This window comes from Protopterus annectens, chromosome 10.part0, assembly GCF_019279795.1.
Source record: "Protopterus annectens isolate FY-2018-M chromosome 10.part0, PAN1.0, whole genome shotgun sequence".
In the NCBI taxonomy this organism is placed as follows: domain Eukaryota; kingdom Metazoa; phylum Chordata; order Ceratodontiformes; family Protopteridae; genus Protopterus; species Protopterus annectens.
Window position 1 is genome coordinate 1,694,760,092 of NC_056744.1, and position 20,823 is coordinate 1,694,780,914.

Genomic DNA, 20,823 nt, shown 5'->3' on the forward strand with positions numbered 1-20,823 from the left:
AGTGTTTTATACTTTAAAATATAAATACTCTCTTTATACCATCACTTTTGTTTTAATATATTTTCATCATCACAAAAACATTCCACTGTTTCTAAAACTGTGCCTTGTAACATAGTGATATCACTATCATGAAACATTTTAAAATATAAAGCAATTATCTTATCTTCTCTCATATTCCTAATATCTCTTAAATGCTCCATGAATCTGACACAGAATTCCCTTTTTGGTTCTCCTATGTAAAACAGAGCACAAGGACATCATAATGCATATACCACCCCTTTGCTTCTACATGAATAAGCATCTCTGGGTTCAAATTTAACCCCATTTATATTATTGAAAGTATTCACAATATTTACACAAACACTGCATCTCTTGCAGCACGATGTTCCCTTTGTTACTAATAAGTTAGTTATACTAACAGCTGGTAAACTGAATCTGCCATGTACCACCATATCTTTTAGATTCCTTCCCCTCTTATATGAAAAAAGGGGCTTCTGTGGCAGAATCTCCGCCAAAAATTTATCTTCTAACAAGTACTTCCAATAGTATTCTATTAATGTCCTTATTTCTTCACTTTTTATGTTATACACAGATGCATAATAAATTGTATCTGCCTTATTTATATTCACATCTTCATATTCAGGTGCCCATATACTATTTAACACCATATAACTATATCTATTACTCCTTCTACTACTATTTTTATATACTCTTTCCCAAACTCTGGTTTCAGCCTCCATCAGAATATCTGGGTTATAACCCCTTCTCAAAAACATATCCTTAGTTTGTTCCATTTCCTTCCCCAACATATTTTCATTACTACATAGTCTAGAGATGCGGACTAATTCCCCATAGGGTAAAGCCCTTAATACATGGGGGGATGGCAACTAGATTAATGGAGATACTGATTCCCATCAACAAACTTCCTGTGAATATTGGAAGAAATACTTCCATCCATATTTCCTTCCAAAATTAGATCCAGATATACCACTTTATTCCCTTTCTGTATTCCATCAAATGATAGACCAAATGGGTTTATATGCATTTCCAGTATAAAATCATCCACTTCATTTAAACCTCCATCACACACAAATATCAGATCATCTATGTATCGAAAATAAAAATCAACATGTTTTTTCATAAAATACAGATGAAATAAAAACTGTTTCAAAGAAAGACATAAAAATATTGGCATACATGGGGGCAAATGCTGCCCCCATTGCCGTACCCCGCTTCTGTCTATATAACTCATTACTGAAATAAAAATAATTATTTTTCAAACAAAAACTAACCATTTCCACTGCAAAATTAGAAAAAGGACTATCTTCCATAAAATATTTAATAACCTTTATGCCATCTTCATGTCTGATGGAGGTATACAAACTCCTTACATCAAGTACCAACCAGAAATTTTCTCATCCCATTTCAACAGAGAAATTTTATTTAATAAATCTAAACTATCCTGAATATATACTGGAGATGCTTTATTATAAGGTAACAATATTTTATGTAATACTAAACCCATGTTATGCAGAAGATACTTGCAGGCGTAAATAATTGGTCTACCCGGTGGCTGCACCATACTTTTGTGTATCTTTGGTAGGCAGGAAAAAACAGCTATTTCACTGTTACAATTAAAACGTTTGTCCTTGACATCCTTATCAGTGAAATAACCCTTCCTAACACTGTCATCAAGCATTTTCTCATATTCAACTACTGCTTGTTTGTATTTGTTAATACTACATTTCTCGTACACATCAACATCATTCAAAAGTTTCATGCACATATTAAAATATTGGAGTGCATTCATAATTACAATCTTATTCCCTTTGTCAGAAGGTTTTATCACTATATCCTTCCTTTTTTCTAAAGTTCTTAATGCTTGCCATTCCCTAAAAGTTAAATTATGTTTTATTTTATGTTTATCTAACAACACAGATTCACAAATATTCCCACCTCCAAATCCTATCATTGACCCAAATTATGAAACACGTGGATTTTCAAATGGTGGTATAAACTTATTAAATGTTGGTATAAAAGACGTATTAATTACATTTCCTTCGTTACAAAGCATGTTATCTTCCACATCATTGTCATGCATCTCCCCCGTTTCATCAATACAGGAAAAGAAACTTTCGTCAGAATCATTAAGCAAAGAGTTACTTCTAATATCAATATTAACTCCTGAAATCCTAGCAAAATAATTTTTTTAAATATTTTTCTTAAAAATCTAAACATTTCTTGCTTTACCATATGTCCTCTTGGTAACACCGTGGGCACAAACTTGAGCCCTAAGTTTAACACAGAAACCTGTTCCTGCGTTAAATTACAACATGATAAATTAACCAGTGAATTTGGTTCAATACATGACTCACCGTTTAAATTTTTTGTTGAAATAATGTCCATTGTTCTGTCCTTGTTTAAAGTCCACTCTGTAATCCCTCCCTGCATCACCGTAGTTATACCCGAAGTTCCTTGTACGCTTCTGTCCTTAGCGAGCCTGCTGTTGTTGCTGTGGCTGTGGCTGTCTCTCCTGGTACCGAAAGGTTCGCGCATATTCCGCTGGTCTTTCCGGTTGTGGTAACTCAGGAAAGTCATCGCTCGCATCGGTCTCATAACGGCTCTCTTCCCCCGAGGAAATAAATGATGCAGAGGCACTCCTTTTAAACTTAATGTGCTGACGTTTCCGATTCCCCCACCTTCCGATTGGACGAATATGTGAAAGCAAGTCCAGCCTCATATTCATTCATATCTCTCTTCAATTTAGATTTATTTTTCTCCACAAGCTCAGCTTCTAATGAAATTAAATTTTTATTAGTTCTTTCCAAAAAACTTTTAATACTTTGGACTCCCATGGAACTGCTGATGGTCTGAGACAGGGCCGCCAACTCCTGTTTTAATTTTTTATGCTTAATTTGATCTCTCTCTAGTAAAATGTGTAGCCATTCGACTACACATTTATGCAAAACCTTAAACCAGCGCTCCTTGAACTATTTATCTATCGGACAGTTCAAATCAAAAGGAGTACTGGGATTTTTAATAAATCTTAGCCCTTTGGGTGTAATGTCCAAATCTATATATCTCTGCAGACCTAGAATGTTAAAATAGGTTTTAGTCTCTTTTTCCAATAACCTTTTATATTTTTCACATAACTCTCTCATATCAGACGGAATGACATTCACAGTCTGTCCCACAGAATTAAAGGGATCAAGCACTCTTTTTGCTCTTTCTTTAACAAAAGTCTCAAACAATGGACCCATAGTTATATCAGCTGGCCGATTTTCTAACGTTGTACTCAAAATGTGTACAGAGCCATTTAAATAATGTTCCATAGTTCTTTGGGAGCCCCCCTGAGCTCCCACACCACCAATTGCTCCCATAAGGGACACTGGTTCTTCCCGAAATATACGAGGAACATCCATGTTAGGGTCAGGAGCCATACCCCAACACACCAAATCAAAAAACCTCCTCTCCTCCTTCCTCCAATATTAAACAACACTGACCCAAAAGCCACCGACTGTGGCAAAAAAATGACAAACAGCAAGGCAAGTACCAAACTTTTATTCTCTAGCGCTTCGGTGTTACCACCTTCAAGGAGTATCAAACAGTAATAAACGTTTACACACATTTATATACCTTACATAATTAACATCAATTATTCAATTAAATAATTAATAGTTTCCAAATCTTTAAAGCAAACATTTCCAATTCAGGTCATTATTTAGACCATTAGGCACAAGTGTTTTATACTTTAAAATATAAATACTCTCTTTATGCCATAATTTTTGTTTTAATATATTTTCATCATCACAAAAACATTCCACTGTTTCTAAAACTGTGCCTTGTAACATAGTGATATCACTATCATGAACCATTTTAAAATGTAAAGCAATTATCTTATCTTCTCTCATATTCCTAATATCTCTTAAATGCTCCATGAATCTGACACAGAATTCCCTTTTTGTTTCCCCTATGTAAAACAGAGCACAAGGACATCTTAATGCATATACCACCCCTTTGGTTCTACATGAATAAGCATCTCTTGGTTCAAATGGGTTCTTATTGTGATGGTAAAGTTTCCAGGTTTTGTCCCTTTGTTTCATATGTATTTTGGGGTCTTTAGTAAGCCAAAGGGCTGAGTTGGTTTTTATACGTTTTGTTCTGGGGGGCATGAGAGTTGAGGGTAGCTAAGAAGGTTAAGTTTAAATGTTCAACGGCCTGGTCTAGAGGAAGAGTTTTTAGATTATCCCAGTTTATTAGTTTGAGAGAATTGGAGAAAGTTGTGGGGTTAAAGTTTGTGAGGTTTCATGTGTGGATATATTGATGTTGGTGAGGAGAGGAGGGAGTTGCTCTATGGACGAAGGCTGGCAAGTGGTCACTAATGGAGTCTGGTAAGGTGCCCTTATGGGAGATTTTATTAGGGTGAGAGACTAGGATCCAGTCAAGTATGGAGCCTGGGGGGTTGTTTTTAGTAGGTCTGGTAATGGTATTTGTAAGTTGACTGAAATTATATAGGTTAATTGAGATGGTGGGATTATTATTATCAATTTTGTTCCAGTCAATGTTTACATCTCCTAGGATGTAAGTCTCAAACTTAATATTGGTTGAGGCCCATAGAAGTATTTCCTGAAGTATATTTGTATTGTTTCCAGGGGGAATATAGAGGGCTATGACACAGATGCTTTTATGGTTATGGAGAATTCCTATGACTAGTTCAGGGTTGTTGAACTGAGGAATAGGATTTTGGTAGTGAGTGATGGAGAGTAGGCTAGAGTAGATTAAGGCCACTTCTCCTCCCTTCTTTTTTAGGCGGTCATATCTAAGAGCTTGAAATGCAGGGGGTAGGATTTCAGAGTCAGAAATATTGGGTTTTAGCCATGTCTCAAGAGACGGCTACTATGTCAGGTAGGGTATGGTATAGCCAAGTGTGGAAGTGGGCTATTTTGTTTTTTAGACTCTGGGCATTGATGGTCAGGAGTTTGAGATATTTAGGGTTGGTAATATGGGTGGTAATAGGGGAAGTTGGATTGTTGCTGGTACTAGGTCCTGGGTTGGGATGTATGCAGTTAAAGGGGAATGAGAGCAGGAGTTTGGGTTTACTCCTAGTGTTTTGTGGGAGGTATAATAATGCTTTAGGAATATGACGTTTCATTAAGAGGGGTAGAAGTTTTAGTCTGAAGCAGAGAAGTGGGTTTAGTTGAACTAGGGAGGGTGATATAGTGTGAAAGTAAGATATGGTAGAGTGATAATGAGTGTTGAGGATGATGGTAGGGTGAAGAGGGAATAGGAAAGAAGGGGGTAGTTCATAAGAGGAATAAGAGGTAGCATGGTATAAAGGAATCAGTAGTAGTAGGCAGAGGGAAGGGATGAGAAAGGTTTGAGAAGGCATGGTATGGAGTAGGTATACATGAATAGTTGGGTGGAGGGTACTGAAGAAGTAGTTGGATGTAGGGGGAACTATGTGAGTGTAAGAGAGAGGTGTTTAGAAGTGAGTAAAGTGCTATAAGGTTTGGGATGGGGAGGGGGTGAGAAAGTATTGGAGGATGAGAGCGGAGGGGATAGTGAGGAGATGTGAGTGGATTGGGAGAGATGAAGGGGAGGAGACTTTTATCTAGGATAAGTGTAGGAGCACTGGGGGTGGGTAGGAATTGGGGGTAGGGTAGGGGAGCGGAGTGAGCCCGCAGGGCAAATGGAGCAGGTAGATCCAAGAGAAGAGATGGCCCAGAGAAAACAATCAGTGAACAGAAACTGGAATACAGGTAAAGGCAGGGAGAGGGTTATATCTTTGTAGGGATCGGACTAGAGAACAAACGTTAATACTATAGTTCATAATATCAAGCCTTGAGAAGTGAAAGTTAATTCCACAGACTCTCAAGTGAGGAACAGAGAGCAAAGTGAACAGTGTATACTTTGTAGGGCTGTATAAAGGCGTTTTGCAGAACTTTCCAGGGTGTATGCTGCCACCAAGTGGTGAAGGAGGAAGGCAGTACCATAAATTAAAAGGAATTTACAGCTATGTCAAAATTAATCTAAGAAGTTTACAAAGGAAGTGGACATGGAGTAGCATGTAAACTTGGGGGGGCAGCGGACTGCGGCAGGCTGCTGTCATTCATACCAATGTAGAATGCTGGGCAAAATTATAAATTGCCAACAGCAATGTTCAATATAGCTACATACACTTATGTTCCTTCATAGGAGGGAAACTAAGCCATTTAGTTAGGTTGGAGTTGATTGAGCCTGGGAGCAGCTTATCCAAGGATGTCTTCACTCAGATGGGAGGGAATTCCTGTACAAAAAGCAGGTAGAGGTAGCACCCGAGGGAGCAAGCTGTAAAGAGAGAAGAGAAATAAATAAATAAACTGTAATTAAGGGGAAATAGAGGGGGTTTGGTAGGAGGATAGGTAGGAAAAAGGTGAGTTTAGAGTGGGAGACGTAGTACGAGCATGTACTATGGAAAGAGGATGTAAAGAAGAAGGACAGAAAGGTATATGAAGAGGGAGAGACAAGAGCAGGACAGAAATAGAAGAAAAAATAAAAATGGAGGGTGATCACTTGTGTGAATTAGGTAGTTCTATAGCTAAAAACAATACCCCAAGTCAGCCAAAAAATGCATCATTAGCAGACACACTTTACTAAATGCTAAACAAATACAGTCTTAACATTTGACAAAGAACATTAGCAGACACACTTTACTAAATGATAAATAGTCTTACATTTGTCTAAGAACAGATTCAGGTGTTACATGCAGCTACTAATGGTTAATAAACAGTCTTTAAACATAACAGAGTAGTAAAAGGCTAAGTAAGGTTGAATAACGCTACAATTAACAGTCACCAAGACTCCAGCCTTACATTCCGTTTAAATGCTTAAGTACGGTTTTGCTAGCTGAAATTAGAGCACTACTTTGCCTTTGAGGACAGCTATTATAGTTGCTAGGCAGTGTGGTCAGCAGGACTTGAAAAATGTGATGTAAGGATAAGTTAAAGCAGTCACTGAGTTTACAGCAGTAATACAGCCTCTTGAGACTAAGTGTGTTCTCTTCAGAGCTATATAAAGGTAGTCGCTAAGACTCTAGCAGTATACGCAGCTTCTAGTGACTCAAATAATACAAAAAGGTAGTATAAGGTAAAGTATAGTAGTCTCTAAGAAACCAACAGTAGTTTAGCTTCTAGTAACGCAATATGTACACTTCTGACCTAAATAATGGTGGTCACTAAGATGCTAACCTTGAATTTAGTTCTTAGTGAACTATACGACGGCTAAATGTAATGAAAGTATACCTTAAAGCAGTCGCTAATGATACAGAAGTGATTCAGCTTCTAGTGACTAAAACTATTTACAGTTATGGGCACAAAATGGTAATAGCTCCAAATCTAACCACTATGTTCAAACATCTAGTGATTAGATAAGGATAATTCTAAGCAAAATACTAGCAGACACTATGCATCTATAAGCATATTAAGCATCTAGAGACCACAATTAGGACAATTTAAGCTAAATGGTACAAACAACAACAGTGGTAAACCAATTGGGTCTAACAGCAACCTATAAAGTACACTTAGTAAAGTAGAGAAACATAAACAATCTTCCAACACAAGTGTAAAATGACAATAACGGAAGCAGTTACACATTAAAAGAGTTACATTAATACAGTGCAAGCAAGACGAGCAACCTGGCTGCAGGACTAACTCAGAGGCAAGAGGACATGATTTAGTCCTGGTATTTTTAAAATGGTGCCACTGGAAGCATAGTCATAATGATAACTTTAAGGTGGGAACTTGCCTTAGGGGGAGGGGATAAGTTGGAGGGAGAAGGGATGGGAGAGGAGGGATATAGAGCCAAGAGAAGAGCTGGCCCAGAGAAAACAATCAGTGAACAGAAGCTAGAATACAGGTAAAGGCAGGGAGAGGGTTATATCTTTGTAGTGACTGGACTAGAGAAAAAATGTTAAAGAATACTATAGTTCATCAGATCAAGCCTCGAGAAGTGAAAGTTAATTCCACAGACTCTCAAGTGAGGAACAGAGAGAAAAGTGAACAGTTTATACTTTGTAGGGCTGTGTAAAGGTGTTTTGCAGAACTTTTCAGGGTGTATGCTGCCAAGTGGTGAAGGAGGAAGGTAGTACCATAAATTAAAAGGAATTTACAGCTATGTCTAAATTAATCTAAGAAGTTTACAAAGGAAGAGTAGCATGTAAACCTGGGGGGGCAGCAGACTTTCTGGCTTTACCAGAAAGGCTCATCCAGACTCTGCTACACTTTGTTGTGAAGGAAAGGTTAGTTTGCTTTTATTTGTTGTATTTTGTATTACTTTATTGCCTTTTTATATTTTGAATACTGTGTTTTTTTTCTTTACCTTGTGTTTTACTTGCATTCTGCTTTAACTGCATATTAAAACTTCAAAAGAGACCACAGCTCTGTCTCTTCTGAGTCGGGCAGAAATTTTTTTCCATGCAGTTACAGTTGTCTTGTTAAATACCACTGTCTTTCTAGTTGCCTGCCCCTTATGTTAATCTGACCATATATCTCATTTCCTCCCTGCTTTCACTGGCTTGTGCGAGTAATCACAAAAATCATCATTTTTGAAATCACTTCCCTTCAACTATTTAAATTTATTGGCTATCCTACTGTATTCCATAGTACCAGAATACAAAAGTGACCACCCCTTTCAATCTATCTTGCTGTTTTAAAAACAGTAACTCTCCACTAAAACTTAACTTTTTAGACAGGTAAAACTTAAGTTACCTACTTTCGCAATCTAACTTTTCTAGTGCACACTGCAGTGTGCATTTTTTTTCATCTTACCTTTAAGCATCCCTGTGACTAGCACTTGCTCTAATACCTGCTGTAAAGAACTAGGAAGCCTTAAACTGATGCAAGCACTCACCTCTCCTTGTTAATAAGGAGAAATTAATTGTAGACACTAAACAGCCTATAATTGCAAAGTACCTTGCTAAGGTAAGGGAAAACAGCTCCTGTACTTTACAAAAAAAAAAAGCACCAAACCAGGCATGTCCAAGGGTCAGCTTCTGGTGATTTCTCCTGTCCACCTGGTGAATCTGGGCATACTGGGGCAATGCAGCAATTGCCTCGTACACAGCAACCCTCTCTTCCTACCACCCAACACTACAACTTGTGAGAGATACACTTACATAGCCAAAATGAAAGCAAAGCTCTCTCCATCCAAGATTGTGCAAGACAGTCAAGAGAAGGTTAATACCCACACTACACCTCAAGCAACACATAGCCCTTCTAAACCCACACCACCAACACCCACACATAGCAACACTAAATCCACATATGCGAAGGCCCTTAGCTGTAACCTGCCCAAAGCAGCAAGGACCTCTGAAACTGAAACGCAAACAAACACCAATCACAACCAAAGTGTCACATAGCTCACAACACCAGTGTGCCACCCAGCAACAGCCCCTAAGGCAAGACAACGTACCTAACACTTTAGTCATAGGTGACTCTATAGTCTAGCACACTGATGTCCCACTCACCAGGTTGAACAAGGAGAAAATTACAGTCAGCTGCCTGTCGGGTGCCAGGATCCGCCACATAAAGCATACACTCAAGTCACTCCACAACAAGTACAAATATGACTCTGTCATTGTCCATGTTGGAGTGAATGACTTGAGATGTACCTCCCTGGACTACATGAAAAGAGACATGGAAGAGCTCTTGGATCATGTGGCCCAGGCAGGTATGACCCTAGCCCTGAGTAGCATCCTGCCTTCTCCCAGAATGATACCCCAATATAAGGACAAAATGATTGACTTTAACAATTGGATAAGCCTCTGGTGTCATTCAAAGGGGATCCAGTGTCTGCCTGGGACGACATGATCGACGGACCACGCTACTTGCCAGAGATGGTCTGCACCTGTCGCTCCTGGGATTCAGGTTACTGGCTAAGGCTCTTACCACCCCTATAGTGCCTTTTTTAGGCAAAGTTCAAAGGACAAAACCACCACCGTAATGGATACAAGCATGCAAAATCTGAAGGTAATGCTACTTAATGCTAGAAGTCTAAATCTCAAAATGCACTCTCTCAAGGCACTCCTAAAAATGGAGAACATCAATATCTGTGCAGTAACCGAGACCTGGTTCAAGGCTCCAGAGAGCACCCCTGCAATACCAGGCTACAACTCTTACCACACTTTTCAGCCACCAAACCAGGACCGAAACACTAAAGGTGGAGGAGTGTCAATATTCACCAAGGATATTCACACCACCAGGCTAACGCAACAACACAATCCGTCTGAAATTCTCCAGGTGCAACTAACACTAGGTAAGACTGCAATCCAAATTGTAGCTTGCTACAGATCCCCCACCATGCCCCAAGATTCTCACTACACCTTTCTAAACATACTGGAAAATATTAAGATGGAACCAAGCACCCTAATACTGGGTGATTTTAACTACCCTGCCATTAACTGGGAAAACTACTTGTGTACCAACACATTTGCCCAACGTTTCTTGGAATTCATAAATTCCAACGCCCTGGATCAACTAATCCATAGTCCCACCAGGGGCTCCAATATCCTAGACCTGGTCATTACCAACATGGGCAATAGTCACCCCCTTGTTAATCAGGTCTGACCATAAGCTAATCACCCTCAACATCCACATCCCACCCCCACCCCCCATTAAGGAAACCTCCATAAAAAAACTTCTCCAAAGCCAACTTCTTGCTACTCAAGTCAGAAGTGACAAACTTCATGACACCCATGCAGACAGGAACTGAAAGTTCACCTGCTGAATCCTACACTAAGGCACTGTACAAGTACATCCATTCATGCATGAATTGTGCCATCCCAAATAGAACCAAGATGCTCTCATCCAAAAAAAGGAAGCCAATCTGGTGGTCCTCTGCCATAAACAAACTTTACAACAAAAGGAAGAAATTGTTTCAGAAAAGAGGAAAATCCCAGGATGCAAAAAACTCCCTTACCAGCCTCAGTAAGAAACTGAGATCCGTAATAAAATCCTCCAAAGCTAGTTATAAAAATAAAATTGCCAAAGATTCCAAAGACAACCACAAGGCATTCTATAACTATGTCAAGAATCTAAATGGCAATGATCAGATCTGCTCTGAGCTAAAACAGAATGGCATTAAATATACTGATCCCAAGGATATTGCCAATATCCTGGCAGATAGATTCAGTGCCAACTTCACCCCCGTCTCACCCCCTAAATGGCCCATCTCAATACTGGAAGATTGCCAAATTCTGGTAATGGCCACAGAGGAAAAAAAACGCACTCTCCAAAGCTAAGAATACAGCATCCATGGGACCAGATGACATCCCGGGCTGTGTACTACATGAAATACAATATGAACTGGCACCTCACCTAAGTGTCATGTTTAATCATAGCCTCACCTCAGGTTTCATGCCCACTGAGTGGCGCAGAGCTACAGTTATCCCACTCCACAAGGGGGGATTCATCTTGGATCCCAGAAGCTACCATCCCATCAGTCTGATGAGCCTTATCTGCAAGGCCATGGAGCGTATTATCATGGAACTTATAAACAAAGAACTTGGCAACCTTAAAACACTGGATCCCACCCAGTTTAGGTTTGTGAAGGGCCGATCTTGCCTTCTGAACCTGATTGACTTCTTCGAATCAGTCTCAAGAGCCATGGACAAGGGTAAGGTGGTCCACACAGCCTATCTAGACCTTGCCAAGGCCTTTGACACCATCCCCCACTCTGGAATCCTAGATAAATGTACTAAGCAGGGCATTAATCCCTACATCACCCAATGGTTTGCTAACTGGCTTACTGATGGAACCCACACTGTAAAAGTAGCCGACTCCAAATCCAGCTCCAGACAAGGGACAAGTGGAGTACCTCAATGTTCAGTCCTGGGACCGCTCTTGTTTGGCATCTACTTCTCTAAAGTACAGGCCAACACTAAGGGACTTTGGCTAGCAAAGTTTGCAGATGACTGCAAACTGGGGGCCATTATTGAATCCCCAAATGATGTGGATAGTCTACAAAAGAGCCTTATAGAAACAGATGCTTGGTGCCAGAGCCATGGGCTCAAGCTCAATGTCAAGAAATGTATAGTTATCCCCTTTGGGAAAAAACATGTACCTGTGAATTGCCACATAGGTGGCAGTACACTAAACACCGAAAGTATGATAAGAGACTTGGGGACACAGGTGGACAGTGGTCTCGCCTTCGATAACCACATCGCCACAACAGTCAGGAAATCCTTCTATGTGGCACACCTCATCACTAAGGGCTTTTCATCCAGAAAAAAGGAGGTCATTGTCCCACTGTACTCATTCCTTATTAGACCCATTATAGAATACAACGCCTCGTTTGGTATGTACCTCTCAAGACATCTGCAACAACTGGAAAGGCCGCAGAAATACCTCACTAAAAGAATCACAGGCCTAAAGCAGATGCCCTACACTGACCACCTTAAAAAACTTCAGCTATACTCTTGTCGCATATCGTCTACTCAGAGGCGATCTCTGCTTAACATATAAGGCCATGTCAAACCCAGAACTGTTGGACATGCTACACTTAAAGAAATCCCAATCCCTCAGAGCCACATGCTCTAGGGATCTAAATCGTGTCATCGCAATAAACAAAACATGCTGGAGGAATAGATTCCTGACCCAGAGACTCCCCAGACTCTGGAATAGATTGCCCATACATGTCAAGCAGAGTGCCACTTTGGCCCTCTTCAAAAGGAACCTTGATGATTGGATGGGAGAAAGGAAATTCACCCCGGGGATCACGTCAGTCACCGTGCTAGACAGGGGTCCAGGGAAGTAAATAGTGTGGGAAGAAATAGCCAGGGAATTGTTATGGCTAGGCTTGTATAGGCCCTAGGGCTGATAACCTAGTATCAACCTATGAACAAGAAGGAATTATGCCCACCAAATGATTTATAAAAATCAATGCATACCAAGATTATATAATCCCCATTCCAAAGGAAAGATGGACCTCCTTGAAATTGATTACATGTATAGATCTGCAATTGTGGGACTCCACACATATCTGCTGACCTCACAAGACCCAAATGTAGTGAAAGTTTTGAAACATGAGGAGAATAAATCTAAGATGACTTCCCTGCTTAGGCTAGCAGAAGCATATCAGCGTCAAGCAGGAATGGAAATCAAACCACAAGTGGATAAAAACCAGGCAGCAACTGAATGTGCCAAAAAATGAAAGAATATAAGGTGAAGGACCAGATGAAAAGGCAAGAAACATACAAATGGATAAATATACTTGCAAGTATAGAAAACTTTTGGAAGAACCTCATGTTGATCAGGAACAAATGCAGGCATGGTTAAGGAGAGGTGAATTCAAACCAAGAAATGAATATTGGTGGCCCAATATAGTGGGCTATGGACATGTTGGTTTACAAAGTCCATTGAACATGTGGGAGAAACAGACAAATGTAGGTTTTGTAAAACAGAATTGGAAACAGTTGCACACCTTGTTGCTGGTTGTGACATACTAATGGCAGAAGGACTGTATACTGAAAGGCATAATAATGTGGTGAGACTGTTGCACTGGGGATTGTGCAAACATTATGGTACTGAGGTGGCTGAAAAACATTGGAAACATGAGCCACAAAGCATCACAGAAAATGATGAAGTCTACAGCACATGGGATCATCTATTGCTCACAATTCAAAAGATAGATGATAGAAAATCGGATATAGTGGTTCAGGAAAAGAAGACAAAAGTACCATTGATCATTGAAATCGCCATGCCCAGTGACTTACAGTGTCCTGCGTACAGAGAGAAATTAAGTCATAAAATATCAGGATTTGCAAGCAGAAATGAGAGCAATGAGGAAGAAAGATACCCACATAGTTCCAATAGTAGTAGGAGCAACTGACGTTATAAAAGAGAATCTACAATCGTATTTAAATACACTATCAATACATGCAACTCTATACAAATTGCAGAAGGAGTCATTACTGAGCACATTGTCGGTGCTGTGAAGAGCACTTTTGGCTGACGCCAAAGAATGAAACAATATTATTTTCATGAACTTTAATCATATTTTGACTTGGGGATGGGGTCCCTTCCTGTCATAGTATTGGAAACCAAAGTGACCTGGAGAAATTAAATAAGAGGTAGTTCAGTAAGTTCACTTTCTCCAGGGCACTACTGATCAATTTAAGAAGAAAAAAAAAATTCCATCCACATGCCCTTTTTCCCCATTTCTGCACATGGGTTCAGAGTGTCACTTCAGCAGTGACAATCATCTAGAGCCAAGGTTTACACTGCCGCATGACTAGCTGTGTCACTGTGGTTCTTCCACACCATGCACTCGCATCTATGGCCAATTTAGAGTGTCCAGTCCACCCACTGCATGTCTTTGGAATGTGGGAAGAAACTGGTGCACCTGGAGGAAACCCACAAGAACACTGAGGACATGCAGACTCCACACGCAAGGCATCCTAGCCAAGAATCACACTGGGGAACCTCTTGCTGTGAGGAGACAGTGCTATCCACTTGTACCACTGTTGCCTCAGTAGTAGACTGCTCCATAGTTCATAACCATTCAGTGCATAAAAAAAGCTACCAGATAACCAGAGAACAAGCTAGAAGGGCAACAAGAATTCCAGAATGATATGGAATGTCCCCAGTTCTTCACAAGAACAACATGTAATATATGATAAAAAAGCACTTAAGCACCCGCATCCTTTGTAAATGAAGTGTGGACTTTCTCAAAACTGCTGTTTAATGAGTTTTCACACATTTAGACTTGTCTACAACCACATGACAATTCACCCCACAATAATAAAGTTCATAATGTCTGACATAATTTTAAAAATAAAATTACTTCAAATAAACCAAATGAACCATAAAAATGTATATTGTATAAACAGTGTAAATAGTTGTTGCTTGTCTAGTCAGGATGTAATAGACAAGTCTTTGTGGGTTCTGTTCAAGCTGCTTTATTATGTACAAACACATTACGATTGAAGCTTATTAACTTTAACTTGGGTAACTTATGTACAAATTAGCTACATTCATTCATACATGCCCACTCTGTGGCTGCACTTTTCAAAATGGCAATGAGTATAGCACATGCTTTCTATTTATATATGCACAGTCAGTCTTTGAAATGCTTCTTAAAGATACAGCACACACACACTATTCTACAGCGTCCCTCATTGAGAAGTAGATAATGCAATGCTGAGAATATCAGTTGACATAAAAACAATACAAATACTTCTTCATGCAATTATACAGAGCTAGGTACATATGTACTGTATAGTTATGTCCAGGTCACTGTGTATTTCACACTAGGTCTGGAAGTATGACCAAATCATGTAATATAAAACTGAGAATTAGACTTAGCAACTGGAACTTTCTCTGCTGAATGTTCAACCTTAGCGATATCAGGAACATCCTCAGGAATAGTAGTAGAAGGTAAGACATGTTCTGGAACAGGAACATTGTTTGGATTGCTCTGAGATCTAAAGTCTGTATTGCAGGAGCAGTGCTGAGATAATGATTCTGGTACAGCAAGAAGACGTCTGCGATTTCTCCTGTACTCCACGCCCTCAGATTCTACAAAGTAGGATCTCTGCTCTGTATGTATACCTGTTACTTGACCAATCCGGTCATAACCTTTCACCATTTGTGTCCTCACTATCTCTCCTCCTTTCAATGGATGAAGAAATCTGCTCAATTTATCTGGACTTCTAGAAAGAATGCTTTCTGAATAATTGGACTCTGATGGTTCTGTTGTTTTCAGCTTTAGGCCTCAATAAACTGGAACTAATAGGCAGTGTTGTTCTAGTTTGTTTGGATAGAAGTCTCTGAGCAGGCGAGCTAAGTATATCATCACGGGGTATGTTTCTGAGATTAAGTAAATTCAAAAAGACATCGCTATTATTAAGCTTTGACCTTTCAAGTAATTGCATTGCCCTCTGCACTGCACGTTCAGCTCGTCCATTTGACTGTGAAATTCTGGACTACTAGTAACCTGTACAGAGTCCCACTCTTGCAAATTTCTGAAACAACCGACTAGTAAATTGAGTATCATTGTCAGAAATAACTTTGTGTGGACTAACACGGACTCAGAAATTATATTTCAACTTTAAGTACTTGGGCTTCAGGCCAATTATTTTACATTAAGAAGGTTCGTGGTCTGCACTCTTGTTGGAGGAGAGGCTGGACTCTGCCCTTCTGAGCTGGGAATTTCTGGTTAAAGGCTTATAGTGCCTGCATATTTGAACTGTTTCTTACTGAAATTGGTGCTCCTTGTTTGCTGTAGCATAGACTAGATCCAGGCCTGCTGAATCTAGCTTTGTTTGCATAACTTGAGCACTAATCCAGGCCTCCTTAACAGTATTCAATTGAATTTATTACTGCTTGGTAGTAACCTGATTAAAGTGTAGCTATCATTCTAAGCCTTTTGGTTTAAGCACTTGGGCTTCAGACCAGTTGTTTTGCATTAAGAAGGTTTGTGGTCTGCACTGTTGTGGCAGGACAGGTAGCTTACATCCTTCTAAGTTGGGAACTGCTGACTGAAGGCTCAGTGTCTTGTTATTCTAAAAGTGTATTAGTTCTGGTTTAAGCACTTGGGCTTCAGGCCAGTTATTTTACATTAAGAAGGTTCGTGGTCTGCACTCTTGTGAGAGGAGAAGCTGGACTCTGCCCTTCTGAGCTGGGAATTTCTGGTTAAAGGCTTATAGTGCCTGCTGTTTGAACTGTTTCTTACTGAAATTGGTGCGCCTTGTTTGCTTGTAGCATAGACTAGACCCAGGCCTGCTGAATCTAGCTTTGTTTGTATAACTTGAGCACTAATCCGGGCCTTCTTTTTTGGAGAAGGTTCCCCTGCACCCCAGTGGCAGGATTGTGCAGTTAGAACTTGTCTGATTGAAGACTACAGGAACAGGGCTCAATTTTGAGATTTATTTTACTGGTTAATTGGATAATTTGTTTAAAAGGCATTTCTGATTGCTTGTAGTCATCTAAAGCTGTTTTAAGTGTATTTTTTTACTGTTTTTGCCTTATCTTTAAAAAAAAAAAATTTGTCCTCGTTTCCCACCTTTCTAAGCTAGTATAGTCAAGTTTTCAGGCTAGCGCTGAATTCAGGGCTGTTACAATTTTCTGAGTTTCCCATACCTTACTTGGATAGAGGGAGGTTTCTGTGTTCACCTGTGAGAGAGGGAGCTTTGAGCAGCTATCGGTCCATGGAGGAGTGGTTCCAGCCCAGAAGTTAGTAGTTTGTGGGCCATTTAGTGCTAATTTATATCTCTTTCATTTCCCTGCAGTAAAAACCATGTTTGCACGGTTTTGCACGTCTGGGCAGCACCAGTTAGCTAGGGCTAAATTTATCCCGGCTCCACCAAGTCTCCTCTTCAGTTTTTCCCTTGAAAGTAGTCTAACTCTCAACCTAAGCACTTAAAAAGCATCCTACAGTCCAGCACTTGCTCAGACCTAATAGCAAGCACGAATATACCCCGATACTTGATTGCCCAACAGGGCAAGACTCATTATTCACCCCTCACCAACCAAGAGACTAAGCAGCTCACACTACTATTCAGACATGACCAAAGGGCAATTTCAGTTATACTCTCCAGTCCAGCTGGTGAACCTGGGTATCCTGAGGCAATGTTACAACTGCCTCATGTACACAGACAACCCTCTCCTCCTACCACAAAAAAATTAACATATGCGAGAGATGCAATTATATAGCTAAATTGGAGGCTAAGCTCTCTCCACCCAAGACTGGAACAGACAGTCATGAGGTGAAGGGTAACACTTGCACCACACCTCCAGACTCACATAGACATACTAAACCAGCACTGGCAAAAAATACACATAAATACACAAAATCATACTCGGAGGCTCTAAATAAAAACCTGCAAAAGCATCACAGACCTCCAAAGCAGACACCCAAAACACCTGCACCTCCCATCACAAACCAGACAACACATAAAACACAAAATCGGTGTGCCGCACAATCACAGCCCTTAAGGCTAAATAACATACCTAACACACTAGTAATAAGGTGACTCTATAGTCAGGCACACTGACGTCCCACTCACTAGGCTGGACAAGGAGAAGGTTACTGTTAGCTGCCTGTCTGGAGCCAGAATCCACCACATAACACAAGCACTCTGGTCACTCCAGAACAAGTACAAATATGATTGTGTTATTGTTCATGTTGGTGTGAATGACCTGAGACTTACCTACCTGGACTACATGAAAAGAGACATGGAAGAGCTCTCTGATCATGTAGCCCAGGCGGGTATGACCCTGACCCTGAGTAGCATCCTGCCCTCACCAAGAATGATACCACAGTATAAAGAAAAAATGATCAATTTCAACAATTGGCTAAGCTTCTGGTGTCATTCAAAGGGGATCCAGTGTCTGTCAGCCTGGGACGACATGCTCGACAGGCCTCGTTGCTTCACAAGAGATGGCTTGCACCCGTCACCCCTAGGCTTTTGAATACTGGCCAAGGCTCTTGCTGCCCCCATAGTGCCTTTTTTAGGCAAGGCTCAAAAGGCAAACCCACCTCCGTAAACAGCACAAATAAAAAAAATGAGGGTTATGCTACTCAATGCCAGGAGTTTAAATCTCAAAATGCATGCACTCGAAGCACTCCTCTATATGGAGAACATAGACATCTGTGCAGTAACTGAAACCTGGTTCAAGGCTCCACAGAGCACCCCAGCACTACCAGGCTACAACTCATACCAAACATTTTGGCCACAGAACATGGAACGAAACACAAAAAGGAGGGGTTGTATCCATATTCATCAAGGATACCTACACCTCCAGGTTAGTGGTGCAGCATGATACCTCCGAGATCATCCATATGCAACTAACATCAGACAAATCTGCAATGCAAATTGTGGCCTGCTACAGATCACCCTCCATGACCCAGGACCACCACTCCGCCTTTCTGGAGACCCTGGAAAACATGAAGGTCCTACCGAACACCCTGATATTGGGGGATTTCAATTACCCTACCGTTAACTGGGAAAACTTCTCCAGTACAAACTCCAAGGTCCAGCGCTTCCTGGAATTTATCAACTCAAATGCCCTGGATCAGCTGGTAAACTCCTCTACCAGAGGTGAAAACATATTGGACCTGGTCATCACCAACATGGGCGACAGATGTTCCACACCAGAGGTCAACCCGTCATTGGTTCGATCAGACCATAAACTAATCACTCTGGATGTCCACAACACACCACAACCTCCAACCAAGGAAACTACAGTGAAAAACTTTTCTATAGCAAATTTCAACTTAAGACAGAGGTGGTAAGTTTCACAGCCCCCACGCTAAAGGATAAAAGTGTCCAAGATGCAGGAACCTTTACAAATGCACTCTATGAGCACCTACAAGGATACATGGATTGTGCCATCCCTAGCAAAACCAAGACTCACTCCCCTAGAAGAAGGAAACCAGTCTGGTGGACCCCTGCCATAAACTGGCTATACAATAGGAGGAGGAAACTAGTTCCGAAAAACAGCAAATCCCAAGAAGGAAAGACATCCCTGATCAGTATCAGTAAGAAACTAAGGTCCCTCATAAAATCCTCCAAGGCTAACTTCGAAAGAAAAAATAGCCAAGGATTCAAAAGATAACCACAAAGCCTTCTTTAGCTATGTCAATAATCTAAGTGGCAACTCACAGATGTGCTCTGAGCTAGTGCAAAATAGCACAAAATATACTGAACCCACTGATATTGCCAACATCCTGGCAGATTCAGTGCAAACTTCACCCCCCTCTCACCCCCAAAAGGGCCCACAACAATACCGAAAAAGTGTAGTGTCCCGGAAATCACAGTCGCACAGGTGAAAACAGCCTTTTCAAAAGCCAAAAGCACAGTGTCAGTGGGGCCAGATGGTGTCCCAGCTGCATCTTGCATGAACTACAGAATGAACTAACCCCACACCTAAACACACTGTTCATCCTCAACCTCTCCATAGGCTACGTGCCCATAGAATGGCACACAGCAACAGTTATTCTGCTCCACAAAGGAGGGGCCACAACTGACCCTGGTAACTATTGACTCATAAGCCTGACTAGCCTGGTCTGCAAGGCTATGGAGCACATCATCATGTAACTCATTAACAAAGACATTGGGAACCACCAAACACTTGACCTGACCCAGTTCGGCTTTAAGGGCAGATCATGCCTATTAAACCTGGTTGACTTCTTCGAGACAGTCACCAAGGCCATAGATGAGGGGAAGGTAGTTCACACAGCCTACCTTGACCTCAACAAGGCTTTTGACACCATTCCCCACTCGTGAATTATAGAAAAACTCACCAACCTGAACATAAACCCCTACGTCACGAGATGGGTTGCCAACTGGCTTACAGACAGAACTCACACGGTAAGAATAGTGGGCTCCAGGTCCGACTCTAAACCAGTCACAAGTGGTGTCCCACAAGGCTTGGTCCTGGGACCCCTACTGTTCGGCATATACTTCTCAGAAGTACAGGCAAACACAGAAGGACTATGGCTAACCAAGGTCGCCGATGACTGCAAACTGGGAGCCATAATTGACTCTCTGGCTGACAAGGACATTCTCCAAAAGGGCCTTACTGAGACGGACACCTGGTGTCAAAGTCATGGTCTCAAGCTAAATGCCAAAAAATGCATAGTCATCCCATTTGGGAAAAACAAAACACCCATGAATTACCACATATGTGGCAGCCCCCTTAATACAGAAGAGGTAATAAGAGATCTGGGTACCCAGGTAGATAGTAATCTCCCCTTTGACAATCATATTGCCAAAGTAGTTAGGAAATCCTTCTATGTAGCCCATCTAATTACTAAAGGGTTCACATCTAGAAATAAAGATGTTGT

The 20,823-nt window shown here is 40.8% G+C and overlaps 1 protein-coding gene across 1 annotated transcript in view; it reads left to right on the top strand.

Annotated features, from left to right (window-relative positions):
• Positions 1-3,530: 3,530 nt before the first annotated feature.
• LOC122814435 (zinc finger protein 160-like) overlaps positions 3,531-20,823 on the top strand; it is a 100,709-nt gene continuing 83,416 nt past the window's right edge. The window contains 1 exon segment of the mRNA XM_044087015.1: positions 3,531-3,545. Within this exon segment, the coding sequence (XP_043942950.1) occupies positions 3,531-3,545 (15 nt within the window).